Source organism: Cylas formicarius, unplaced genomic scaffold (genome assembly GCF_029955315.1).
Source record: "Cylas formicarius isolate icCylForm1 unplaced genomic scaffold, icCylForm1.1 PGA_scaffold_2__14_contigs__length_35257938, whole genome shotgun sequence".
In the NCBI taxonomy this organism is placed as follows: Eukaryota; Metazoa; Arthropoda; class Insecta; order Coleoptera; family Brentidae; genus Cylas; species Cylas formicarius.
The window spans coordinates 30973513-30998216 of NW_026844319.1; the positions used below are offsets into that span (position 1 = coordinate 30973513).

At 38.4% G+C, this 24704-nt stretch overlaps 2 protein-coding genes across 2 annotated transcripts; both read left to right on the top strand.

The window, feature by feature from the left end:
- The first annotated feature begins 1692 nt into the window (after window positions 1-1692).
- Window positions 1693-23960, top strand: LOC132697801 (paramyosin, long form-like). Its single transcript, XM_060663457.1, has 13 exons — window positions 1693-1959; window positions 2321-2377; window positions 2651-2737; window positions 5233-5399; window positions 11344-11581; window positions 13384-14017; window positions 14076-14203; window positions 14263-14375; window positions 21772-22096; window positions 22148-22342; window positions 22406-22613; window positions 23269-23438; window positions 23492-23960. The coding sequence occupies exons 1-13, from the start codon at window positions 1840-1842 to the stop codon at window positions 23684-23686; spliced, it is 2637 nt and encodes an 878-aa protein (XP_060519440.1). The 5' UTR covers window positions 1693-1839; the 3' UTR covers window positions 23687-23960.
- LOC132697802 (paramyosin, short form-like) lies at window positions 17528-21765 on the top strand. Its single transcript, XM_060663458.1, has one exon. The coding sequence runs from the start codon at window positions 19115-19117 to the stop codon at window positions 19943-19945; it is 831 nt and encodes a 276-aa protein (XP_060519441.1). The 5' UTR covers window positions 17528-19114; the 3' UTR covers window positions 19946-21765.
- Window positions 23961-24704: the final 744 nt, after the last annotated feature.

Genomic DNA, 24704 nt, shown 5'->3' on the forward strand with positions numbered 1-24704 from the left:
TATTATACCTACTTAAATAAACAAAACAATAGTATACTATGCAACAAGTGTGGTAAACGGCATTTGACTCACGAGTTCATTTGACACGAGCGGAGCGACTTAAAAAGTTTACCGCATAGTATACTTTTTCTACCACCGTTAGTTTTTGGGCAGATTTTCGCAAAACAACATGAATACATTCACTGACATGACCGTCAGAATTGACAAACTTCAAAATTCAAAGCGTGACAAATATCTTCGAAAACATCAGATTGCTCCCAAACCCGTGCTTTAAAATCCCGGAAATGTCCGAAGTGGCTCGGATTCATGGCAAACAAACTTGACGTGCTAAAGTGACGCTTGCCGCACACTAGATCGGTGTGTAATTAGGTATTTTACAGACGGGAGTAGAAAAAAATATATTATTACTATGCATGTGTAACCCCATTGAACATTTGTGGAGAAAATATTAAGTCCCAGTGTTATAAATTTGATAAAAAATGTAATAACAGCATACCAATTGAGAGCTGAAAAAATTTAGTATACAAAACAACATAATTCAACTGATGTGGCTTTTACTTTATGAAAATCCATTTAACAAAATAAATAAGAACTAAAATAAATGTAAATATTATTCCGAAAAATGACAATAAAATCTTAATTAATGTTGTGAGAATTTAAGTTCAATAAAGGAGAGGTATTTAAATCTAATTGATCGTGAAGCAGAACATTTGAATGTCTCTTTTTGATAATCTCCATGGCTTAGAACAAATTTAATTTTCTACATTACGTGGCTGTGTGTAAATCAAAATTGTTGTCAAAAATGTGTGTAGTATAATTAGAATCTAGACTATCATTTTGAAACACTCTTTTATGTTCGTTAATGCGTTTCTTGAAGGATCTACCGGTTTGTGCAACGGATTGTAGCCGTTGTTCAGTGCAATTTGTTTAATGATATTAAGTTCTTCGTTGTAATTTTCTGTTGAGAGTAGCGTATTAAGAAGTCTGTGTATAAAAGACTGAAATGGCATTTTGTGTGTATAAGGGTGATTCGAGTTGTTATGTGTGACTTTGTCCGTGTGTGGAGGTTTATGGTAAATGGAAAAATCTAACTCGTTTTGCGTTTTCGCAATAGTTAAGTCTAAAAAATTAATAAAGTTATTTTATACGACACGGTGTTGTCGAAACAATTGTCATGTGAATATATATTTCGTTTAAATCTGAACTTTTAGTTCTTATTTATTTTGTTAAAACAATATAATTCATCTCAACGACGACTCTGATAATGAAACAATATATATTACATGTCACTGTTTTTTCTTAGTGTAATTTAATGAGATTACACCCACAAAACCTTTGAAAGTCCGTCCCTATGTTCTATCCTTTAATATCGACTCGACCCGCGTTTAATTGCCATCGGCAGGTAACTTCCATAATTCAGGACAAAAGCCAGCGCAATCGGTCCGTATCAAATCGGCGACGTAATTATTCCGCGGGGTCTCTTTGAAATTTTAACCACTTAACGAAAAATAAAAAAGTTATGAAAAAAGTAAAGCCGTATTTATTGTATTTTTCTAATATTTCGAATCGCTGGCGATAAAATCAAGCGCGGCGGTCATCTCGGTAAAAATAGACTTCCCGAAACGCGGAATTTCGGAGGGGGGAGGGGCGCGCACGCGCGCCCAATCCCTGACCGGCTTATTCCGAGCGTCTTCTGCGTCGCGACGCTCATACGAACGACTCAGCCACCACTGTCAGGCGGCCGACCACACGCTGGTTCCTTCCGACGCACGCACCGACATTTTGAACGCGCACTTTTTCGCCCCCATCTCGAACCGCAACCCTTGGACGACGTAGACGATGTCTTCCTCTGTGGCGAGGAGCTCCAAGTACTCCTACCGGTCTAGCGGGGCAGCCGGAGGCGCTGCCGACGTCAGCATCGAGTACAGCGCGGACCTGACCGCGTTATCCAGACTCGAGGTAACCATAATTGACCAGAGGATCGAATTACCACGTCTCTAGTACCATCGAAATCAGTGCGGCTCCCACCAAGTGCTCTGTGTGATAGTGCGACGGTTTCGGATACGCCGTGAATTGGTTTTTCCTTTCCTTTTTTTCTAGTTCGATCCTTTACAACCCTCTTCGGTCGCAAAAATTCAAAAATACATCCGAAGCCACCCATAACCCTACGTATAGCGTTAATTACGTATAAATTAAATTTTAATCGGTTTTACACCACTCGCGTTGTTTCATTGTCACGCCACTGATAACGCAGTGGCGTTACGCAATCGGAATCCACGTTGATCCCATTTTCGAATTTTCAAAGCGAATATTCTTGCAGGACAAAATCCGCCTTTTACAAGAAGACCTCGAAGTAGAAAGAGAACTCAGATCAAGAGTAAGTACCCCCCTCCACACAACGCGCTAACTGTGCAGCGAGTTGCAAGGCTTTTTCTAGCGCTCGCCGAATTTAGAATGTGATTCGAAACTGGGTCTATTTTAATATTTTGGCAATGGCGCCCGCGGCTTCGCTAAAAATAAAAATGGGGAGCGCATTTTTTGGAGCTTTTTGGGTTTTTTGACGGGAAAGATTTTGCTGCCACCGCTGCCTTGGCTTCGTCACAGCCTGCTAGATAACGGCGCTTCTAAAGTCGAATTTCGTTCGTTACAGATTGAAAGGGAGAAAGCCGATCTGAGCGTGCAGGTTATCCAACTGTCGGAACGGCTGGAGGAGGCCGAAGGCGGAGCTGAGAGTCAGGTGAGTCAGTGGAATTTAAAAAGATCATCATTTTGTTATATATCCTTTGATTAGCTGACAATTTAAACGTAAGTGTAACAACAAATGTAAGAACTTTTGCTACTTTCCGAATTCTTTAGGCAAAATAGCAGTAATATGAAAAGCTTTATCGAGCTACAATAAGTGAGGCTAAGATCGAAGCCAATGATAATTTGATACGTTCATCAACAAACAACACCAAATGCTTGTGGGATATAAAAATAGAGCCACCCGTACAGGAAAGCCCTCATCACATATCATAACCGCTAATGAATTCAACAATTATTTTGCAAATATAGTCTCTACTGCGTCCACTATAGTTCATATTTGGATAAAATTGAACTATAATCTTATTTTACGCTTGCTGAACTTAGTTTTAATGAATGAATGAAAATCCTAAATAGTCTCAAAAATAAAAATAGTCGAGGAAGTCTGTCAAGAATGAAAAATTACCGCATCTCACGGAACTAAGTATTCAAGTCAACACCTTTCCAGACATTTAAAAAAAAAGCTCTAGTGATATCAGCATTTAAAAACGGTAACCCTGATGTTGTTGAAAATTATCGACCTATATCTCTACTTCAAACTGTTTCAAATAATGTATAGCTAAACAATAAGTTCAATATTTTGAAATTAATTGCATTTTAAATAATAATCAGTTTGGTTCCAAAGGAAATAAAAACAATGTTTGGGGCATTCACAATTTAGTTTCAGACATTACAGATGCATTCCAGAATATAACACTGTATTCTTTTGTGATCTCAACTAAAGCCTTCGACTGTGTCGATCATGGAATTCTTCTGCGTAAGTTAAAGGCAAATTTTGCAAATATCAGTCTTAGTTTGGTGCAATCTTACCTTAGCAATAGATGCCAGGCGATTAAGTACTCTGGAGAGTAAGAGTGCCCCAAGGCTCAATTTTGGACCCCATATTAATTTTAATATATATAAATGATCTTCCCCTTGTGGATCCTACATCTGTTTACACACTGTTTGCTGATGATACCATTGTGCCTGTTTCTGGGGATTCATTGGGAGATACGTTGAAGAGTTCCAGGATCGCACAGGAAAAATTATTATTAATAAATTATTATTTTTCAATATAATCCCCCTTAACTTCAATTCACTTATTACATCTCTTTATTAACAACCCAAACCCTTTAAAAAACATTCTTTTGGTTTGTCTGCAAACGAGCTAAAACAGCCTCTTTTAACTGAACTTCGTCTTTAAACCGCCGTCCACGTAAGTCCTTTTTCAAATATCCAAACAAATAATGGTCGCTGGTGGCCATATCTGGACTATAGGGAGGGAACCCACAAGCTTGTGCAACACCAGCAGTATGGACAGGCGCATTATCGCCTCTGGTCAGTTTTCCTCCACGTTTTACACGTATGCAGTCTCGCAATTTATGTAACAATGTTGCGTAATATTTACCATTGACAGTGGTATTAGTTTCTTTAAAATCTATCAAAAGAATTCTTTCACAGTCCCAAAAGATTGTGGCCATCGCCTTTTTTGTTGACTGGCAGATTCTGAATTTTCTTGGAGGTGCTTCGCCCTTACGACGCCACTCCATTGATATTTTTTTCAATAGAGGGTCATAATAGAGAACCATAGTTTCATCTTCCGCCGCAATAGTTTTGGTTAGTTCGGTTCCACACTCGACACGGCGTTGTTTTTGAATACCCGAAAGGTTTTTAGGAACGCATCTTGCACGAACCTTATGCATACCTAAATGATCATGCAGGATTCGACGAACACTTGTATTAGAAAGCTTAGTAATTTCTGAGGTTTCCTTGACCTTTAAACGTCGATCACTCAATACCACCTCTTCCACGATCGCAACAATATCTTCCGTTATGACCTCCACTGGTCGAATAGTTCTTGAATCACCTTCAAGAGACTCCTGCCCCATTCGAAAACGTTTTGCCCATTCTTTCACTACAGAATACGAAGGAGAACTTTGGCCGTATACACCATCCAGCCTTTCTTTAATAATTTTAGGTGCTAACCCTTCTTTGTCAAAAACTTTGTGATTGCACTATACTCAATTTGCATTATTTGCGACATTTTTTCGGACACGTCTTGTTTAAAATGCTATTTGACGCAAGACTTCATTTTTATTCGCAGCCTACTAAGTTTTATCGTGATACTGGAGCTGCATCTATGTCAGGCCGGGAAATTTTGACGCTAACCTCGTATGTATTATGAGCCGTCTTCCTTGTAAAACCTTTTCTCGGCTTTTATCTATATTGTTCATCAATACAAATAGATAAAACTGCATGAAACGATCCTGAACTATGGTTTTTATATTGTACGTTTAACAATTATGCATTGAATACGGAAAAGCTGAAGGTCAAAACAAATCTGAATATTTTTTCCATTACCGCAACTGGAAGCGTTTGCATTGTATTTCCTTATAGAAGGAGATCTACTTTGGTGACCTGCGTAATTGAATGTAACTTTAAAAATTGCAGTTCGAAATCAACAAAAAGAGGGACACCGAGCTGCTGAAACTCCGCAAACTTCTCGAAGATGTTCATATTGAGTCGGAGGAGACCGCCGCCATCCTCAAAAAGAAACACCAGGAGATCGTCGTGGATTTTCAAGATCAAATCGACACTCTAGCTAAGGCTAAATCGAGGTATGTATAACTAGTTTCAATAGTAGTGTGTTTTCGTTACTTGACCTTCCCCTGTCCCCTGGGAAGGATGACGAAGACTACTGAACTCAAATTGCGAAGTTTCTCTGGCACTCTGTATATTATTTGAGAGTCAAGAATTTTCTTATTTAATATACTCTGAATGACGAAAATAATGCGGTCTATTTTGCATATCCTAGAAGGCATTATCCATGGAAAGGCTCCATCATTAAAGTATTGCTATTTTGAGGAATTTTAAAATCTTAGCTATATGGTCCATGTTATAAAGGCGCCACTCTCTAGATATTTACTGCAACCGTCATGCCAAAATACACACGGTAAACGATTATAAAGATCCCTGTATTAACGACTGTAATTGTTTACCCGAAGTCAGCTTTATATAGACGAGATTTATTTGGACGAGCAGAATCCGATTCGGCGCGATAAAACAAACGACGCGGATATTCGGTTTAGGGCTATAAATTACTCTGGAAATTGCATCTTATTAAATAATTATATTAACTATACAAATTATAGGCGAATAATAAAATGCTAAGGATTAAACTTCAGATGCCTTATTGCAAAGCCGCATAAAGTATCAAAAAAGATATATACCTTACTCGCACGAATGTTTGTAATATATCTAAACTCCCAAATTTACATTCTGGGAATATATTAAATTAGAAATATAGTGCTTTCTGAACCGACCCCGTGATTAACTTTGCTTACCCTTACCGGTAACCACCACCTAGGAATTTAGCTACCTACACTAACAATGAGTATGTTTTCAATCTATTTCGACGAGAAATTCACAATTTATTACGTTCTATTTGATTACATTTCTACATAGTACCATTATTAATATACAAAATATTAAATATAATAATAATAAAGTATCAGCCACTTAAAAATAATAAATATTTTCATTTTTTATTTGTTGTTTTTCACAGTTAGATCAACTTTGTACTGATATTTTAACTACCTCTTGCCGAATTGCGTTTATGATACTATCACTAAATTTTGGTGAAGCGTTATTTCTTCTTATATGCGCTTTCAACTCAGACCAAATCATGTCAATCGGGTTATATGTACAATGGACTTTGTAGTCTTTATTTAAATGTTTTATTTTTAATAATTCCAGAAGTTGTTTTTTCGTGTAGCTCTCTTCAAAATATAAATGGTTTTCGTACAGAAATTCTTTAATTTCTTCTTTATTTGAAGAAGTATTTGGATTTTTTCTAATTTGGGCTGAATTCTACGAGGCATTATCTAACACAATAACATTTACGTTTCAAATTAAAATTTCAACTTTCATCAAATATTCGTTACGGTCCATCTCAGGCAAAACCTACTTTTACCAAGGTACAACGTCAAAGCAATAAATGCACTATATTTTTGGTCGCATTATAACAATGGCCCGAGTAGATTTAGGGTAAATAATTGTATGTTTTCAAGGTCGCGTGGCGTTCAAATTCGCATGGCGCGGGCTCGGCCGACACCTGGAAAATATTTCCGCGCCAGGATACTTAAGATTAGATAAGTCACTCGGTTGTTCGGCCCGGATCGCTTGGTTTCGCCACCGCTATAAATAACTCGGGACGATTGTGCGTCACGCCATATTTGTCTCGGGCGAATGCGAGATTGTCAATTTTTTTTTCGGACGACTAGACACGGCATCGAAAGAGGACCCTAACAGGGTCGATAGTCGACAACAAAGTAGTTTGGCAAATGCTCAATTTTCGAGATACGGCGTGAATTCAAATCTTCAGGGCTACAATATTATTATTAAATGGTTCCACGATATTCAATTTGTCAAAATCTGAAAATCTTGTTCATGATATTTTAAAACCACTATAATTAATACATCTGCACTTCCGTCCATCCACAAAGAGATAAAATATAAAGATCATAGTACTTGATGTCTTCAGCGCCTATTATTTTTTCAGTATTTATTATCTAGACCCATTAGAATAAGTTATATATCTAACCACACCACAAAAAAATATATAGAATTCAACCAGACTATGTAGGTTGCAGCAAATCCAATTTATAAAAAGGCCATAACTAGCGGAGTGAGATTCTCTTCAGAATTTGCTGAATGGTTCATAAAGTACATATACATCTTTTTCTTTTTCATTATAGTAGTTTCCACCCTCGAGTTTGTCCATAAATACGGTAACAAGCAGCCAGTATTTCAATTTTTTGTCACATATACAATGGGCTGAACTTTTAAAAGCAATGCAAAATGTTTTTATGAACATATCTCGTAACATGGTGTCAAAATGTGCATTAAATTTTCTCTTTTTTATATAAATGCTCATGTCATGCCTATAGCAAATGGTGAAAGAGGATTTCGGTTTTCGCCAGTAAATCCCAAACTATTTAATTCGGAGCTGACAAAATGTGACATTATTAAGACGTTTGTTTTAAGACGAGTAACACAACCTCAATGGTCTGTTGCTATTTACAATCAGCATCGACTTTCACTTTTATTATGTTCTCAGTATTAGATCTTTCTGTAAGAACGTCAAATTTCCAGTTCAGCTACGTCTCACAAGCGCACAAAACATTTTATCACATTTTGTTACGTTTTGGTCTTAGTTATTATAACAGCAGGCCATGGATTTATTTGTCGCCTTTTTTCCATTTAAGGATACCTACTTTGACGTCAAATAAAAATTGTAATACTATCCAAGTCACGGCTTTCTTAAGCCAGCAGTTTAAAGAAAAAAATATTCCATTAAAAAGTCCGATGTCTTGGCCTACTAGATTCTAGAAACATTAAGAGAAAGAGTTCTGGACACGTTTAAAAACATGAACGGAAATACACTTGCTGGGGTTGTCGCTAATTGCTAATAATGTGCATTACGTTATTCGAAAATTGTTTGTGTCGCCAATATCTTTTTCAATTTTTATCGAAATTGCAGATTGTTCAGGTGTTGATTAAATTAACGCAAATTTTTCGAAGTGTCATTCGTCTTTTACCCTCTTTCCAAAAATCGAAAAAACGAATATGGCGACATAAGAAAAAATGAAAGTCTTAAAAAAGTGTCTGAACAATTTTTCAATCTTTTATTTTTTGTACCCTTTTTTTTTTAATGGTAAGAGGGGTCATGTGATACCTCTTTTCACATTCTATTCGCATGTCAATTTTGAAACCATTTGATTAGACAGTTTTCGCAAGGCAAAAAATTAAATTTTATATTTGGTTAAACGCTGCTTTTCCTAACAGGTGGATTGAATGGCCAGCTCGGTCGCCGGACCTAACACCCCTAATTTTTTTGGGAATATCTAAGAAGTAAAAAATAACCCAATTTAGATGAAAATTTGAGTTCGAAATATTTGCTGTATAATTCCCCCAGAAAAGTTGCATAATGTTAGGAACAAGTTTAACGAAATATTTGATATAATGATGAAACTATTTTTTTTTAATTTAAGCCAGTGGTAAGTAATAAAACATTTACAGTATTCAAGTATTCATTTGACTGCCCCGCAAAAACTGAAGAATCAAATATTTTGAAAACTGGAATGCGAAGAATTAATTAATAAATAATTGAGGTATTGTTTGTATGTCAAAAATTAGACAATTAAATTATATACGCACCAAATTTCACCGTGCTATACCGGGTGACACAAGAAAGTATGAACACTATAACTTTTAAACGGCTTGAGATGGCGATTTGAAATATGGAAGGGTTAACAATTTTTTGACAATATGTAGTCAATGCGGTTTGAGCGGAAACGAATTTTAAATGGCACAACCTATATTTTTTTGTATTTTTGGATTCAGAAGATCATTTTACTTGGTTTTTTTCCAATTTCTATTGTTTTTTTATTTTTATTCAATTTTGAAAATTGTGTCTAGAAGGCTGTTACCATCATAAATACTACCGACCGCGTTAGCTGATCAAAAAAAATGTTTATTTTCATTGATTTTTAACAAAAATATCGGATAATGTCAACAAGTAAAAAAAACATTAGAACACTAAAATACAAACTGCAAATTAAGATTAGCTCTAAAATTATAATGTCCACCAATTCTGGTCATGCAATAATTAGATAAATTACTCTTTACGCTATTTAATATACAGAGAGAAGGAAAAATATTTAATTTTGGAAACGGGGTTTTACAAGGGACTTCCCCAACATTTTTCGAACAATAAGTTTTTGTTGTACAAAAACTACACTAGCCCTGGAAGGGTTTTCGATCGATTTATCCTGCTTACTAACCAATAAGCTCTTGTTCAAATCCCTAAGCGAAGACAACATCATCTCAGTATTTGTCCCATTCAAACAAATACCGTTACGCTCACAACATCGGATCATACCACTTATTGCCCTAGTGGCCAAGAACGTGAGATCTTCCAGACTCCTAGATGACACTGCCACAGCAGTATCATCTGCATATAAAGAAACATAATTGTCTGGGAAAAAATCATCTGATTATTAATATATCTATATCATTAATAAATATTATAAATAATAAAGGTCCCAGTATGCTTCTCTGTGAGACACCGCTGGTGAGTTCTTTAGATGAGGATCTAATCACAGAAGCATCACTTCTAAGCACAACTCTTTGGTCACAACCCTTCAACATACAAAATGTTTTATTATTATGATCCAGGTTCGAGACTATTCGATTATATAAGGAAACTAAACAGTCTTGAGTAGATGATCCATTGCGAAAACCAAACTGAGAATTCGAGAAAAATCGCTCCTTTTTTGAAAATGCATCGAGCCGCACGCAAAAACACTTTGCCGTTTGAGATTTGTTAACAGAGGTTAAAATGGTAAATGAAACTTTTCTTTACTTGTCTAATGGCAAATAGCATTTAATGTAATGAACTATTAATTTTTTAGGATAACCTAGTTTGTTTTAAATAGCACTCTAATGGGAACAAAAACCTTTCAAAATCGGTACTTTTTAAAAAAATAAATAAAAAATAAGATCACAGAAAGGAAAAAACCAGATAAGTAAATACATTTTTACAAAAACAAAATATTACTTAGGTGGCTTTGCTTCTATGCATTATCAATTGTCAAGTCGGTAAGATTAAAAATGCAGAAGAAACTCCCGACAAGCTCATGCAGTGAAATGAAAAAACAGATTAGTATTATAAAAAAAAGAAGATTTAAGGGAGAGCTTCCTCAGATTCAACGATAAAAATTAAAAAAAAAGAGAACAACCCTCTTATCCTACCTAGAATGATCTCCTGAATCCAAAAATGAAAAAATGTAGATTGTGCCATTTAAAATTCCAAAGTTACTGTCGTTTCCTTGGACATTCAGCCCTTCCAAATTTCAAATCGCTATCTGAAGCCCTTTAAAGGTTATAGAGTGTTCTCACTTTCTTGTATCACCCGCTGTATAAGCTTCTTAATAATGAGAGTATATCTCCAATACTATGAATTATTAATTTATGAACATCAGAAAATGTATTAACTGAATCCATATACCAAATATTTAGATGTTGCAGCCTCACAAAAAACCAGATTCCTAATTTTGGCAACACAGGTAAGTAAGTGTTTTTTGCAAACCCGTCATAGTACCACCACCGTCATCGTCGACACGTTTTATCTGGAAAATGCGTCCTGAAAATCTCTGTAGTGCATTCTGAGTAGGCCAGCATATCTGATATCCAACTCTGGATGATTTCATTGACCGTTTTCTCTGACTCTCTCTCTGTCTCTCTTTCTCTCTGGCTAACGAAGGCGCTACATAGCGCAAAGTTGGGTTTCCACAAACTCGACCAAGTTTCGCGCTTAATCTTAAATAATGGCCGAAATAAAAGCAATATCTCTCTCGCAGATGACTCGAAACGTCAAGCAAATATTCGAACACTTATTTTTAGTTTCTTGTCCCAGATTCAATCCGTTCCCACCGCGTTTATTTATAATGCTCGGCGGCCTGTTTTTCTTTTCCACGAAACGACCGTTTTGCTTGACAGGGCGGAAAAGGAAAAGAGCAAATTCCAAAGCGAGGTGTACGAGCTGCTCTCTCAAGTGGAAAGCGTGAACAAGGAGAGGCTCATCTCGGTGAAGCACGCCGAAAAGTTGGAGATCACCATCAACGAGCTCAACGTCAGGATCGAAGAATTGAACCGGACCATCGTCGATATCACCTCCCACAAGCAGCGCCTCTCCCAAGAGAACATCGAGCTCACCAAAGAAGTCCAAGACATCAAGGTAGGAATTCTAACCACAATTTATGCTCATAACATTTTAATTGGCTGTCACTTTTTTGTTTTTGGAGATATCAAGGGAACCAAAAACACGAAATGTAGGGTTAGTAGCCAAGCTTTTTTCCAAGTGACGTATAAAACAAAACACTATCAATTTTCTAAAATATAAGCCTACTTCATATTTTTTAAATAAAACACCCTATACATTATATGCGTGTTTAATAGGATATCTTATTCCGATTACAATGATGTAACACACTTTATATTTTAGTCCACTCGTTGAGCACAAATCGACAAAAATAGGATAATTCCAGAGAGTGCCCTGACTGTTTACGTTTCACATATTAGTAAACAACGTCGACGGTTGAATTATTGTCCACGTCATTATTGTTAAAATTGGTTTTCCGTGAAATGAGTGATATGCTTCAAGTATACTTTCTGAACAATAAAATACGACTTCATCCAGAGCGCCGAGCTTCTTCAAAACAGATATTTCCAAGGCTGGCAAGGAAATTTGCAGAAAACGATAACGTATTAAATTCTAAAAAGGAATGCCGGAATCAAAAATGAAGAAAATATGGCAAACATATTAGGATTATATGAAGCACATTCAGTTTCCTCTATCACTAGAGCATATGAAGAGACAGGTATTTCTCGGGATCAATCTACTCAAAAACTAAGTGAAGAACAATGACAAAGGAGGATACAGTCTTGCTCGGATTATTTAAATAGACATAATGAGAATAAAAAAAAATTGAAAAATATTTCATGGACTAATAGAAGTTCGTTCACTGCAAGAAAGGGTGACAATAGACGAATTACGAGATATTGGTCTTTCAATAATCCTAAACAAATACACGAAATAAAAACCCACAGATCAAAAGTTAACTGCAGATCATTATTTGCTCTTAGAGCACCATATATATCCCTAAATATATCAGCGCTGATTATATGGCAGCAAGACGGTGTCCCTCCTCACAATGTTGTGCAAGTTAAAAATTTTATTAACATGGACTATCCCAGAGGTTGGATACGGAACAGCCAACAGCTCCTACTTAAGTTTAATGGATTTTTTTCTTGGGGATGTATAAAAAATTACATACCCAGAACACATTTTAACAATGAGACAATTAGACTGTATGAGAAATGTGTTCAGGAAAACGGTGGTCACATACAATTATCATTTTTAGTGTTTCTGTTCTACTTCAACTTGTAAATAATTATTGTTGTTGCAGTCAGTCACGGCCCTCTTTGCAATTATATAAAAAATTCCTATTTTTGCTGATTTGTCAAAAACTAGTGGACTAAAATATAAAGTGTGTTACATCATCGTAATCGGAATAAAATATTCTATTAAATACATATATAATGTACGCTTATATTACTTAATTAATAATCAGAAACTCAAATTGGTCGTTCATAAAAATGAGATGGTTTCAAGTATGGAGACAGCAAATACTTATATTGTCTACAGCGTTTAAGGGTAAAAAAGATTTCCCCGCTTTTTTTTCTCCAATGAAAATAAGGGCTCTTTTGCACCAAATCGTTGGGACATTTTCAAACGAGATCATCGTTAAATTTTAAAAATTTTGATTTCAAAACTGACAAACAAAATTCCTGTGTCAATTAAATAGTTAAAGATGTCACGCTATGACGGAACTGCACCATTGCTCTAACTGGTCTTTGCTAGTATGATTCAATAGAACTTTCTTCAACAATTCTTAAAAGGGCCTCCTTGGATTTCAAAAGAGAAATCCAAAAGTAAAGTTTTACGTGTCTGATGGCTTAAATTTCCTATTTGGGCAGGTCAATCTCGAAAACGCCATCTACTTGAGATCCCAACTCGCGAGTCAACTAGAGGACGCCCGTCGCCGCGCGGAAGACGATGAAAGAAGAAGGTCGCTCCTGGAAGCCCAACTGCACCAGGTCGAAGTGGAACTCGAGTCCATCCGGGTGCAGCTGGAGGAGGAAAGCGAGGCCCGTCTCGACCTTGAAAGGCAACTGGTCAAGTCTCAGGGCGAAGTACAGGTGTGGAAATCCAAATACGAGACTGAGGCGGCCGCCCGCGCGGAAGAAGTGGAGGAGCTGCGACGCAAGTTCAACGCGCGCCTGCAAGAACAAGAGGAGCACATCGAGGCCCTCCTGGTCAAGGTCAACAACCTCGAGAAGCAAAAGTCGCGCCTGCAATCGGAGGTCGAGGTCCTCATCATCGATCTCGAGAAAGCCAACAACACCGCCAGGGAGTTGCAGAAACGCGTGGAGCAGCTGGAGAGGATCAACATTGACTTGAAGAGCCGCCTGGATGAAACGGTGCAGTTGTACGAACAAAGTCAGAGGGATCTGAGGAACAAGGTGACGGAGCTGCAGAGGACGGTCCACGAGTTGGACAAGACTCGCGAGCTGAAAGATGCACTGGCCAGGGAGAACAAGAAGCTGGCTGGTGAGTTGTTTAAAAGTCCTTACGTCTCGGATATCTTGACAATGTGTCAATCCCGCAGACGACCTTGGCGATGCCAAAGTTACCATCACCGAACTGACCCGCCGTCTCCACGAGATGGAGTTGGAGTTGCGCCGCCTGGAGAACGAACGCGAAGAGCTCACCGCAGCGTACAAAGAAGCGGAAGCCGTACGTATTGACATTTTTGCTCGAGACTCGAACTGCTCCAAGGTGTTGTTTTTGGTTAGGGTCGCAAAGCTGAGGAACAGCGGGCTCAGCGTTTGTCTTCCGAGTTAGCGCAATTCCGCCACGAAGCAGAAAAACGCCTCCAGGAGAAGGACGAAGAGATTGAAGCTATACGGTGAGTAAAAACGGAAAAAAATTGTGGCGTTCGGCTTTCTAGACTGAGAAGGACTAATAAATCAGATAACACTTAGTTCTATACAGGAAAAAACTGTAATTAGGAAAAGTTTCGAACATTTGGTATTACACAATGGGTCATAACATAAATTTCGATGTTAGCTACTCAGTTATTTACTAATACTTCTTCCTCGCAAATAATGCTTAATTATAATATTCCTACAAAATTATAATTTGCCATGATTTTATAGAAATTTTCAAACATTCATTGCTCATTGCGATTTACAAGTATTGTACTAAAAAAATAAAAAAAAGGTTTCTTTCTATGTGAATGAATTATGCAAATTAAATAGAACGGAATATAAAAATTATTTATTTAGAAAGCGTTTGCGCTTCCCTCAAAAAAGTGAACTTAACTCCCTTCTCCTTGTCTGCCATTGCACCTTAAGTTAACATAATTCGTAATTTCACTAATCTCGCTAAAAGCCGATAGATGGCGCTACTTAAACTTAAGGAAATCCTACAAACAACGTTTACCTATTTCGTCAAATAACAAAAGATGTATTGTATTTATATTAAATATTTATATTTATTGTTTATACGTATTATTTTTTATTTTTGAATTTGCGTTCTATACTCAGTTTAACTAATTTGGTTAGCTTAGACTTAAATATGTCAATAATAAGGAACCGTCAACAGTTTCATTTGGCCATAGGAGTAAAGAAGAAGAAGAACATTTTGACATCTATCTGTAAAACACTTGTTCGAGAGTCCGTTATTTATTTTTGATAAGAAATAGCAATTTCATGTTGTAATGCAGTACTGGAGACTTTTTTAATACAAGAGAAGTCCACTACAAGTTCTTTATTTGAACAACATCACGAGGTTCAGACATAAGCGCACGAGATACAATACTTCGCCCCTTCTAACCTGTCAAAACGAAAACCACAACCATCAAAAACTATTTAAAAATTGTAAAATCAATTATAAAGAGTGGTTCATAAGGGTACGGTCCGTATATTTTGATCACCACTGAACACAGATATTCTTCCATAAGAACTCCGAAACGCAAGAAAATATCTGGCTGGATTTTAATCTACTTTCAGATTTTGATATCAACGTTATATTAATTTTTGTGACAAAATGAAAATTTTCAATAACGTATTAATTTGATAGCTTAAAAATTTAAAATTTTCGAAGAAAGCTTCAATTTTATAATTCGCACTGTCAATGGTGCCCCCTTGCGGTGAAATACGAAACAATTTCCTTGGTGTCTCGCTCGTCTATTCTAACGTGCGTATCGTAATTAAAATTTATTAAAAATTGAACGCGTTTATTTTTGCGCTCGAGACAAAGTTCAAAGCGATCGTATTGGCAAATTAACAAAGTTATTAGGTAAGGTTGGATGCTTTTTCCCGATATATTTTCGAAGTCGGCGTCACTGCTGTCGACTTGGAATCGAAAACGGATATTTTTGGACGGGCCGGTAATGTTGACGGGGAGAAAATCGATTACTATTTCGATGGAAAATTCTGTGGTGTATCCTGTTCTTTGATTTTGACGCTAAAACAATGTTATGTAACCAAAATTGCTTAGCTTCGCTTGTGGCGCCTATAACAAACACAGTTTATTCAGTTTTTTCAACTATCTATCTAATTTTGCTTAGGTACCTTTGTTGTTTAGATATTTTGAAAAGGTCAGTACCAATTTTTCGTCAATTTTTTTATTTCACTACTTGAACTTTTAATTGTTCGAAACAGAAGCACTTAACAAATAAACAGTTTTGTAAGGTAATGAAGAAAATTAATCAAACATGCCCTAAATTGTCATTCATAAAGGAAAATTTTGAAAATATACCAACCAAAAACGAGGAATAACAGAAATCGTCTTCGCGCATTAAATTTTCTTCTTTTTCTTCTTCGTTTGTTCATGTCAGAGAAGTGATGATTTTGGTATTCTGTTGTTGATCGTTGATTTATTGGGTTGTTCGAAAAGTCATTTCGTTTTTTTTGGGGAACATGAAAGACAGTTTTCGTATAATGAATAAATATTTTATTAAATTATATATTGGCCATTCTGGTCCAACACCTTTTGCCATCTTTCTGGCAGTAACATAATTCCCTTCTCATAAAAGTTTTGGTCCTTGCTGGCAAAAAACTGGTTCAGGTGGTTTTTGACATCTTCATTTGAGGTAAAGGTTTTGCCATCTAAAAAATTTTGCAGGGACCGGAACAAATAGTAGTCGGAAGGCGCCAGATCTGGAGAATATGGTGGATGTTGCAGTACGTCCCATTCAAGCTGTAAAAGTTTTTGGCGAATGACCAAACTTGTGTGAGGTCTCGCATTATCCTGGTGGAACACTACACCCTTCCTGTTGATTAATTCGGGCCTCTTCTCTTTAAGTGAATCATTCAATTTGTCCAGTTGATGACAATAGACTTCTGAATTAATCGTTGTATTGTCCGGCAAAAGCTCAAAAAAAACGATTCCTTTGACATCCCACCAAACGGAGAGCATGAATGCATGAGGTGAATGTTGGCTTTTGACACGCTTTGAGCCGGTTCATCTTTTGTGCTCCATGACCTCTTGCGTTTAACATTGTTGTATACAACCCATTTTTCCTCCCCAGTAATAATCCGCTTCAAAAATGGATCATTTTCTGGACGTTTGAGGAGCGTATCACACACGTCAACGCGACGACACAAATTTCGCTCCGTAAGGACATGGGGCACCCACACATCGAGCTTCGAGGTTAAGCCCATGCCTTTCAAATGGCCATAAACAGTCGAATTCGACAAATTTAATCTCTCACCGATCTCTCGTGTGGTTATTCGCCGATTTGCATCAACTAATGCCTTTATCGCATCTTTGTCAGCTTCGACCGGCCTTCCAGACCGTGGTGCATCTTCGACATCAAAATTGCCGGATCGAAATTTTGCAAACCAGTTCTGGCACTGGCGCACTGTTAACGCGCCTTCTCCATACGCATCCGTCAATTTTTTTCTCGCTTGGACAACATTTTTACCTTTTCTGAAGTAAAAAAGTAAAATATGACGAAAATGCTGCTTATTGCTCTCCATATTTAAAAGGGCACCAACCAAAAACTACTGCGTAGAATTAATAGAACTTTTTCACACACAAGCCTTACAATATCAGCTCTCAAGACATATAATGGTTATGCGGCTTAAGTGTGAAGTTGGTTTCGAAAAAACGTAATTAAGTCCTCTGACGGAAAAAAACGAAATGACTTTCCGAACAACCTTATATTTTTGATTTTGATAACATGACAAGTATTGCAGTATACATAATTCAGGATTGCTTAGTACTTTCTTCTAGTCTTTTTGATGTTTTTAATCACTTCTTTGGTGGGGAGAAAAAATGCAAATTAAATGATCAGTTCATCGTCGGCCTTCCATGATTTATTTTTGATTTTGATAACATGGTGGTGGGAGAAAAAATGCAAATTAAATGATCAGTTCATAAATATGGGGTTTTAAAGTTCTTTGGCCTTTGCCAATATACAAGCTTTCTTCGTGCAAAATATTACGCTAAGCGCTGCGATCTGTCTACTGCTATCCTTTTTTTAAAATTATTCCCTATCGTAGTATGTCTGATTGTAGTATGTATGATTGCCCAACAGTTACCTTTTAATGTTTCGAAAAAGAAACACCCAAAAAAAAACAAGTATACATTGTAAGGTAATAAAGAAAATTAATCAAACATATCCCAAATTGTCATTCATTAACGAAAAATTAGAAAATATATCAAACAAAGACAAGAAATATCAGTCCCCTTCATTCATTAAATTTTATTCTTCTTACATATTATGGTTACGTGCAACTGTTGATTTTAGTATTCTGTTGTTGATCTTCAGCCTTAATTAATGTTTCAAGATAGTCTTTATCTCTTCGTGTGATATGGCCAAAGTATTGCAATATACGTCGTTCACTTCATTCAGGATTGCCTAGTACATTCTTCTGGTCTTTTTGTGTTTTTAATCACTTCTATGGTGGGGACGAAAGAAAATGCAAATTAAATGATCAGTTCATAAATATGGAGCTTTAAAGTTCTTGACCTTAATTAATATAATGCTGTAATATTTATGACTATGTAATCGGATAAGCACTCTTCGTGCAAAATATTCCACTGAGTGCTGCGATTATTTTTTTTTGCTTCAACTGATGTTTTCTTCGCATATCCGACACTTTCATTTGCTAGAAAAGAAAGTCCGCGGGGCAAGCCATTTTTGAGTACCTCTTTTAGCCTTCAATGGACATTCCATCTCAACCCAACCTGAAACCTCATACGTAACTCCCAGTTCATCTGTACTTGTCGGTTTGGGACATTTCTTCGTCATTCTCCAAAATTCTGATCAAATACGATAAAAACTCACGGGGAATTAGGGAGAAAATATGGAGAAATATAGGGAAAAACTGTAAAGTCATGTGGAATTACGGAGAAAATATGGAGATATATAGGGAAAAACTGCAAACTCATAGGGAGTTACGAAGAAAATATGGAGATATGTAAGGAAAAACTGCAAACTCATGGAGAATTACGAAGAAAATATGGAGATATATAAGGAAATACTGGAAACTCACGGGGAATTAGGAAGAAAATATTTAGGAAAACATATGGTGACTTCGTAAATTACAATTTCAATGGCGCAGCCGGAAAAAGGCGTGAAAGATCGGCCGCTTCGTCGGAAAAACTTGTCAGCTCGGCAGCCAAAAAACGCCGATGTATCGGCCTATAAATAAATACCCCGGGGCGTATAAAAACCGATCGATCCGCCGCTCAAACGTCAGTTTATCGATAAAAACAACGACCCAGACCCGGAAGATGCCGAGACCCGACTCGAAATCCAAATGGCAACCGAAAACGCAGTGCTACGAATACAATTACGGCACGGGCATGAACTTTTACCAGCCGATGGTCGATTACATAGAGGAAAAACGGCCCGGGACAAAAATCCGATTCCCCCACCTCCCTTGGAGCGCTGAGCTCGATCCGAGCTCCGCGACCCGCAGTTACAGTGAGCAGGAGTTGACGCGCGTATCGCGGAAAACTGAGGCGAGCGCTCAACGTACACTGAGAAAGAGTCGGTCCCACGCGAGTTCCGCGTTCCTGCTGGCCGAGACGGCGTCGGCAGCGAGGATAACCACCAAAATCAAAACGGAGCAGAGGAAGAAGAAAGCCCTGGTACGGGAAATAAAAAAATTGCAGGGCCAGATGAAGGACGAGATCGAGTACGACCCCGAACACGACAAGGTGATCGAACGGGAGCTGATGGCGCAGCAGAAATTCCTGCGGGGCAAGTCCGCCAAGTCGATCGAAGCGCAGCTGCTGGCAGGAAGCCGCAAGGTCATCGCCGAAGCCGTGGAACTCGATTCGAGGAAGTCGGAGGTCGCGTGCATATCCCGGACCACCCACGGGAGACACTTCGAGCTTATGGACGAGAGGATGCAAGCGAAGCTGGAGCGGTCATTCGCGGAGCCTCTGGAGGACCTCAGCCGCGACCTCAGAGGTTTCGATAGGAAGACCACCCATTATTTCATAGATCAAAGGTGACTGGCGTTTGTTTGGTTGTAAAACAACCGGGATGCTTAATTACAACCATTTGGTAAAAAGGAATTTCAGGTCAATACTGCCGGAAGTACTCGACTCTTCCATTCTCACTACCAAGAAGAAATATTAAATAAAAGACAAATAAGACCCGCAGGAAAAAAGTCCACCAAGAACGGGACTTGATCGACACCCAGTTTGCGTAATCCGAAAAATCTTTTATATCTATAAATAGTCCGACATTAAGACCATACCGCCGTGCCAAATAAAACAAGTGCCATGTTAATTGAACTAATGACGTAACATTATATATAGGTTAAGACGTACAGTAGCCAGTCGAGCAGCTTGCTTTATTTACAGGCTTTTAAAGGCAGGAGCCGAAGCACTCGACAATAGAATCCACAAGTTTTTGTTTATCCTGTCATCGCGATGCCTCTAGCAAACAATATTATCTTCGGTCCTCCCATTGGCCATCCTCTAAGTTTCTCGAGCTCATCGCTTTGCGAACTCCCTCGCCCCATGTTCTTTTTGGTCGCCCTCTTTTTTTCCGGTGGTATGGTATCCAATTCATTGTTTGTTTAGGTAGTCTGTCGTCGTTCATACGCTGCACATGGCCGTACCAGATTATTTGTTATTTGTCTTATATGTCCATCTCTTGCTCTTACGGATCTTCTAAGTGATCGGTCTAAATCCAAATCTAGATCTATCTAAACCCGTTTTATCCAGTGTAACCCCTAGGTTTTTGGACTTTTCACAGGCTTCTATTTCTTCTTAATTTTTTTAATTGTCTCCAATCTTCATAGGTTTCTTTTAGTTTGCTTGCCATATATTCTATATCTTCTTAAACCCCTGCTGTGACCGCTGCAAACTGTAGGCTAAATACCTCTTTTTTTAATTTTTCAAAGAAACTTCCGCACGTTACTGTAATACTTTTTGTAAAACTTTTGGATTCTTCCTGCTTCAGTTTTTGTTGACTCGAACTAGCTAACGTTTCGCCAATCATCCTGTTGGCTTCTTCAGAGCTTCACTGAAACTGGGTCGCATTTTACTCTGTACCTGATTATATATTGTTTGAGGGGACGGAGCTAAATGAGGAGCGCAAACAACGTCTCGGATGACCCCCATATTGGTGACAGGTAGAGGAGACCTGAGTCGCGGTTAAGATTGTTAGGTTGCTTATAGATTCTTCTATCAACGAAAAATCGAGAGTCTATAGAAATCTATAAGCAACCGATCAATCTTAACCGCGGCTTAGAAGTTTTATAAAAAGTACCGTTCTACCTGTTAGTTTTGGCTAGTTTTTGTTTGTTTTTGTTTCCATTTTAGTAAGGCTTCTTTCACATAAATTTTAAAATACGTTGTTGATATACATCACCACTGGCGAAGCCCCTTTGTTGCGCAGAAAACTCTTCACAATTTATTCTTCCTTCATCCTGACCATTCGGGCAAAGATCTGTGTTAACGCTGTCATTAGTTTCGCAGTGACACTTTTTAATAATTCTGAGTTTGGTAGCCGCTGTTCTTACTGTTTCTTCTTATATTCGTACTTGTTTTCCTTCAGTGCTAACTGGCATCTCCTCCTGAATGTATTGTCTTCTTCCTTCTCTCAATAGATCTTTGTAGTGTGTGTATTCCGAAAGGATATTTTTTTCGTGTCTAATAATCCGACTCTTTCCTGACATTTTCTATCCCACATCTCATTTTTTTGGTGATTGATTTTATTTCGTGTTTCTCGCTTAGCTATGTAATGTTTCTTTATCTTCTATGGATCTTCTATATGAATTCCGCTTCAAATCTGGCATCATTTGGCAATGGGCGCGTCGTGTTTTCAGCAAAGCGACTAGCATCGAGATCGAGCAGCTGAACGCGCGTGTCGTCGAAGCGGAGACCCGCCTGAAGACCGAGGTCCAGCGCGTGAAGAAGAAGCTCCAGATTCAAATCACCGAGCTGGAGATGTCCCTGGACACTGCCAACAAGACCAACATCGACCTGCAGAAGACCATCAAGAAGCAATCGCTGCAACTGACCGAGATCCAGGCGCACTACGAGGAAATCCAGCGTCAGCTGCAGGTCACCCTCGATCAGCTCAGCGTGTCCCAGAGGAGAGTCCAGGCCCTGACCGCCGAAGCGGAAGAGATCCGTGGCAACTACGAAGGGGTGAGTTGGGGGAATTCGAAGAAGCGAGAGGTGACGCGGCTCAATCTGTAGGCGCTACGCGGCAAGAAACACGCCGAACAGCTGTATGAAGAGGCTAGCACCCGCATCAACGAATTGACCACCATCAACGTCAACCTGGCCTCCTCCAAGAGTAAACTCGAACAGGAACTGTCCACGATAGTAGCCGACTACGACGAGGTCACGAAAGAGTTGAGGATTTCCGACGAACGCTACCAGCGTATCCAGGTAAGTGTCCTTGGTACGTCTAACGGTAAGCGGTCGACACGATGGGGCGTGGTTTTTGCTTAGGCCGAACTGAAACACACAGTCGAGATCCTCCACGAAGAGCAGGAACGCGTGGTGAAGATCGAGGCGATCAAGAAGAGCTTGGAGATCGAGGTTAAGAACTTGTCCGTGCGTTTGGAGGAGGTCGAGGCCAACGCGATCGTCGGTGGCAAGCGCATCATCAGCAAACTGGAGGCGCGCGTGCGCGACATGGAGGCCGAACTAGATGAAGGTACGATGATTGCTTGATATGAAGAAATTTCACATTATGTAATACCAAAAAAAACTCTCGGCCGAAAACTTACATGAAATTGACGCATTAACTTATACTTTTGTCACAATATCCAATGATTTTGAAGGAATTACCAGCCAAAGTTACATGAATTTAAAGCAAGGTCTTTTGGCCTTTCTTTGGCTCAAGATCATTAAAAATTGATTTGAGGTTAAGGGTATAAGGTATTTTACAGATGGGAGTAGAAAAAAGATTTTCTTTCTAAACCTTGGTAGTTTTTGAATTTAGGTGCTCGATAGTGAAGCACACGCGTCCAGTATAATCAAAAAAATATATATCTGAATTATGATGGTATCGAATTATTTGAAGTGGAAAAGAGACTTTGATTCTAGTTTACTCCGATCTTAAACATGAATTAAAATCTGAAAAATGCACTGACACTTTGCCTTATAGGTTATCTATCATTTGTAAATAACGTAATCCACAGAAAAACTAATGTAGTTACGTTCAGTTTCTCAATAATGTAATCTGGTCTAATATTTTCAATTACACCACATTCCTTAATCAAAAAGGTGGAACAAAATAACAAAATAACAAAAGCATCATTATCTTGTCCGAGATCGCGTATTTTTATCAGTGCATTATCGACTTGCAGAGAAACGTCGCCACGCGGAAACCATAAAGATCCTGCGCAAGAAGGAGCGCACCGTCAAGGAGGTGATGATCCAATGCGAGGAGGACCAAAAGAACATCGCCCTGCTCCAGGAAGCGCTCGACAAGTCCAACCAGAAGATAGTGTTGTTCAAGAGGCAGCTGCAGGAACAGGTAAAGTTTTATAGAAAGATGCGGAGGGTTTGGATGCGACCGGTTCGTTGCAGGAGGGCGTGTCGCAGCAGAGCGTCACTCGCGTTCGCCGTTTCCAGAGGGAATTGGAGGCGGCTGAGGACCGCGCCGACACAGCCGAAAGCAGCCTGTCGCTAATCAGGGCCAAGCACCGCACTTTCGTTACCACCAGCTCGGTGCCCGGTTCGCAGGTGTACTTGGTGCAGGAGAGCAGGACGCAAGAGCTGTGATTCAGATGTACCGAACAGCTCCGACCGCCCGATTATCGTTAACAAGAGGTTGTTTTTTTTTTAATTTATTTTTTCCGTCGTGCACATAATCAAATACAGATTGATGGCGATTCATACTATTTGTTGAAGCGTGTCGCTATGTACGTGTATGGGTGGTGGTTTGTAGGTTTCAGCAAGTGCTATCCGTTATCGATATGGGGGAGATGGGGGTGGCGCATAACGTTATATGTAAGTTTGGATGTATCATGTAAGAATAAATTGCTTGTACACAGAAGGGAGTTTTCTTTTGCCAAATCGCAGAATTTCGAAAAGTTCACAATTATATTTGTATATTTGTATATTTATTCAAATTACCAGTGAGGACGACCGAAAATCAAGCAATAAAACCTACCTGCACCTTTTCGTACTTTTGCAATTATGAAATTTCATTCCTATATCACTATTGTAGATCTTGCACGATCTTTTAATTTAGACTTTATTGGTTGAAAATGAGATTTCGCTTCGCTTCAATAATAACTGCATCACCATTCGGCACCTCTTCTTATCTAATAGCGATTTGGGTGAGATACCTACTCACAACTATTTCTAGACATGTCACCTGTCAGATGGTAACTGCAGCAGCAAAAATATTTATTTCAATAAACCTCCACACCTTTGTTAATTTCCGCGGCCTCGTGACAATTTTTACTTATTTCCATTTGCGGATTTTGGTTGGTATTCTGTGATCGAAATCTTTAGCATTGTGTCACAGTTGAACGAATGATCCTAGCTGTTTTGGCCAATAGGAAACGTTCATGACATTTCTGAAGCATGAAATATTGGCTAACTTTTTAATGATAATGGGTGGCACGTGCATCTGGATTCGCTAAAGAATTATTTATCTTTTCGATTTGAATTTTAAATTAGTGTTGTTAATGTGTCTGTGAGGATCTACCGAAACTTTTAACCGACCTGTCATAGACTAGAAAAAGAAGAGTCTTCCGAACACAACAACCTTCTGGCTAATGACATTTCCGAC

Excerpts from the sequence above, each read along its gene's own strand:
- LOC132697801 (XM_060663457.1), top strand. The coding sequence starts at position 1,840 with ATGTCTTCCTCTGTGGCGAGGAGCTCCAAGTACTCCTACCGGTCTAGC. Across the intron at positions 22,097-22,147 it reads TCCGTGGCAACTACGAAGGG|GCGCTACGCGGCAAGAAACA; the intron begins GTGAGTTGGGGG and ends CTCAATCTGTAG. Across the intron at positions 23,439-23,491 it reads AGAGGCAGCTGCAGGAACAG|GAGGGCGTGTCGCAGCAGAG; the intron begins GTAAAGTTTTAT and ends GGTTCGTTGCAG.
- LOC132697802 (XM_060663458.1), top strand. The coding sequence starts at position 19,115 with ATGTATCGGCCTATAAATAAATACCCCGGGGCGTATAAAAACCGATCG.